Source organism: Zootoca vivipara, chromosome 1 (genome assembly GCF_965207765.1).
Source record: "Zootoca vivipara chromosome 1, rZooViv2.hap1.1, whole genome shotgun sequence".
NCBI classification, from domain to species: Eukaryota; Metazoa; Chordata; class Lepidosauria; order Squamata; family Lacertidae; genus Zootoca; species Zootoca vivipara.
The window spans coordinates 44,025,365-44,028,522 of record NC_142582.1 but is presented as its reverse complement, the minus strand read 5'-3'; the positions used below and the strand labels follow the sequence as shown (position 1 = coordinate 44,028,522).

Here is a 3,158-nt window from a genome sequence, read left to right as displayed (position 1 = left end):
GCATAATACTCCTTAAAACCCTCCCCAGACACTTAACCCTCCCTACATAGCCTCTCCTTATTTTTACCTTCCATTCCACTTGTTACTTCCCACCTCCACCTTTGTCTTCTGTTCTTTCTCTCTCTTTCCTTTTCGGTCCCTTCTCCCCCCCCCTTTCTTTTCTTTTCTTTTCTTTTTTTCTTTTTAAATCGAACCCCTCCATCTAGTCTGTTTATCAACTTGTCTCCAATAGGGAAACCTTTCCTCCCATCTATCACCTCCCTCTACAACAAACACCCCTATTTTACCTTTATCTTATTCCCCTCATTCCAATACATAAACCTTCCCCTTAAACCCCTTCCCAGTCACTCAATTTCCCCTTTAATCATCTCTTCCCTATCTCCCCCTCCTACCTCACTTCTCACCCCCCCCACCCCTACTCTTGTTTTATACCTTCTTTGCTTGCTGGAGTGCTCTTTTGCTCGTCTCTGAATTGAACCCCCCCCCTTTTCTTCTTTTTTCTTTCTTTTCCCCACCTGTTTGTTTGTCTGCTCTCACCTGTTTTTTGTTTTTTGTCTATCTGTCCATTGGTCTACCCGCCTCTCTGAGTACCTGACCACCGCTTTGACAGCACTGTTGAGGCGAACACGACAACCTCAGAGAAGTCTTTATAACATTGCCAAGGCATGACACAAATGATTGCCTAAACTGAACGCTCTGCAGAAGCCACCAGTCAACAACGCCTGATTAATCCATTATCCAACACCCAGAAATCATCATCGCCATAACTTCTAATCGCAACACGTCCCACTCCAAGAGAATGCCAAACAAACCTCAAACCAAAAACGTCAAGGAGATGAAGGTGTCACCAACTAAAAAGATGACAAAAAACACTGAGACCGCAACACCTCCTCAAAATGATGAAATATTACAACACCTAAGAGAAATGGAAGAGAGGATGACAAGTAAATTGGAAGCTGCAGTGGAAAACGCAACGACCCCTATACAGCTACTAATCAGCAATCTTACCTCCAGAGTGGAAGCTCTAGAAAAGAAGAATCAACTGCAAGAAAGAACAATAGAGCAATACCGGGATGAAACCACACGCATGAATGAGAAATTGTGCGAACTGGAAAGAGAAAACGAAGAACTGAGAATTAAACAAGCAGACATCGAAGACCGAAACAGACGCTGCAATATCCGCTTCCGCAACTTCCCAGAAAAAGCTGAGGAGAAAAGCCCAGCAGACCTAATTGTGAGCTGGTTGAAAGATACAATCCCAAATCTGACACTCGAGGTATCCGATCTGGAAAGGGCACACAGAGCTCTAAAACCTCTGCCAAAACCTGGTGCCCACCCAAGAGACATCATAGTGTGCTTTTCACGCTACAGAAAAAAGGAGGAGATATGGAACAGCCTCAGGAACTCAACCAACCTCCGATACAAAGACAATTCCATATTGGTCCTGCAAGATCTATCCCAGGACACCCTAAATCGGAGGAAAAGCCTACGTCCGTACACTCAGCTTCTTCAGCAGAAAGGGATTCGGTACCGTTGGGGCTTTCCCTTCCGTCTCATCGTGGCAACCGATACAACGCAATACATGGCTACCAACGAAACGGAAACCCAACAACTATTGAGGAACCTTGGGCTCGACCCTCCATCGAACCAGCAACAGAAAGACTTACCAAGTGACAGCCGAGATCAAGAAAATGGAACAACAGTACATGAATGGATGGAAGTAAAGAGGGGAAAGAGACAACAGAAGCAATACGTCAAGACTCGCCGATTCAATCATCTACCATCGCGCACAAAATCATTCTACCGAACATTCTCCACAGGACGCCAAACCATGATCAACCGACCCAAAACATCACTGAAGAACAACCCTACTACTACTACTGCTACTACAACAACAACCATAGCTGAATGAGGCAACTGGAAAACATCTCGAACTGCAAGACTGGTGATTCCCCTCCCCCCCCTCCCCATAGGCCTTGAACATAACTAACATCATCAATATCCCACCCAACACCACCCCTCCATAGAACCTACCCCCATCCCAACCCCACCCCAACACCAGTCCAGATAACCTCAATCACATTCCCCATCAACCACAACTTATATCTCCAGTATCCCTTTCATACCAAACAAGAGAAAAACAACTCCCCCAACATCCATAACACAACTCACTATCAGGCTAAAACATGATACCTATTCAACAACATGGTGGCACCAGAGCGCGCCAACACATACACACACTCTAACACATCAGTGATGTTGCTATTAACATTGGCAACATTGCTCACGAACCTTATACCTGACGCTACCATTATAAAACCACTCTACACCGTCTCGCTGATCACCCCCTGTCACAAACGACAAAGGGGAAGGCCTGTCCTTGAGTACAGCCCTTCACATCAGCCGAGACCAAGGACCAACCGGCTAATCGCCAAAAGGTCCAAAATACCCCAAACGAACACCTATATAACTACATATAGGAAACCCTCTATAACTTACCTCCCACTCTTTAACCCGATTCTAATTCTGATCCCATTGAACCCCCACCTGCCACATCATAAGTCAGCGCAACTCCAATGGTTCAATACACGACACGAAGTGAGGGACATAGGACAACCCAAACGGGTTGGCAAGGAACCATCCTACAGAATAAATAAACAAGATGGCTAGCTTAAAAGCAATCACACTAAATGTGAGGGGGCTGGGAAACCCAATCAAGAGAAAACGTATCACCTCATACATAAATACCATGAAACCACACATCACCTTCCTACAAGAAATACACAACCCACCCAAAGGGAACAAACTCCTGAATGACCCTCGTTTTAGTCAACAATGGGTAGCACAAGGCTCAGGAAAGGCCCGCGGAGTAGCTGTAATAATTAGTAGGGACTTAAATTTCAACGCCACAACAGTCCTAAAGGACAAAAAAGGTAGATTCATTTTCATTAAAGGAATACTAGATGGCAAAATTAAACTGACAATCGGCTCATTATATGGCCCTAACTCGAGACAACTTGAATTCTTTCAAAAAACACTAAACAAGTTCCTTTCTTTCTCTGAGGGGGAAGCAATTCTAGGAGGCGACCTTAACTTAAATATTAAGGGCATAACTCTGGAAAACACACATCCTGTAAACTCACAGGCAACCCTCCTCA

At 44.8% G+C, this 3,158-nt stretch overlaps 1 protein-coding gene across 1 annotated transcript; it reads left to right on the top strand.

Moving 5' to 3' along the window:
• Window positions 1–799: 799 nt before the first annotated feature.
• On the top strand, window positions 800–1,912 carry LOC148687533 (uncharacterized). The gene has a single exon (XM_088662234.1). It carries the CDS (start codon window positions 800–802, stop codon window positions 1,910–1,912), a length of 1,113 nt encoding a protein of 370 aa, XP_088518360.1.
• The last annotated feature ends 1,246 nt before the right edge of the window (window positions 1,913–3,158 follow it).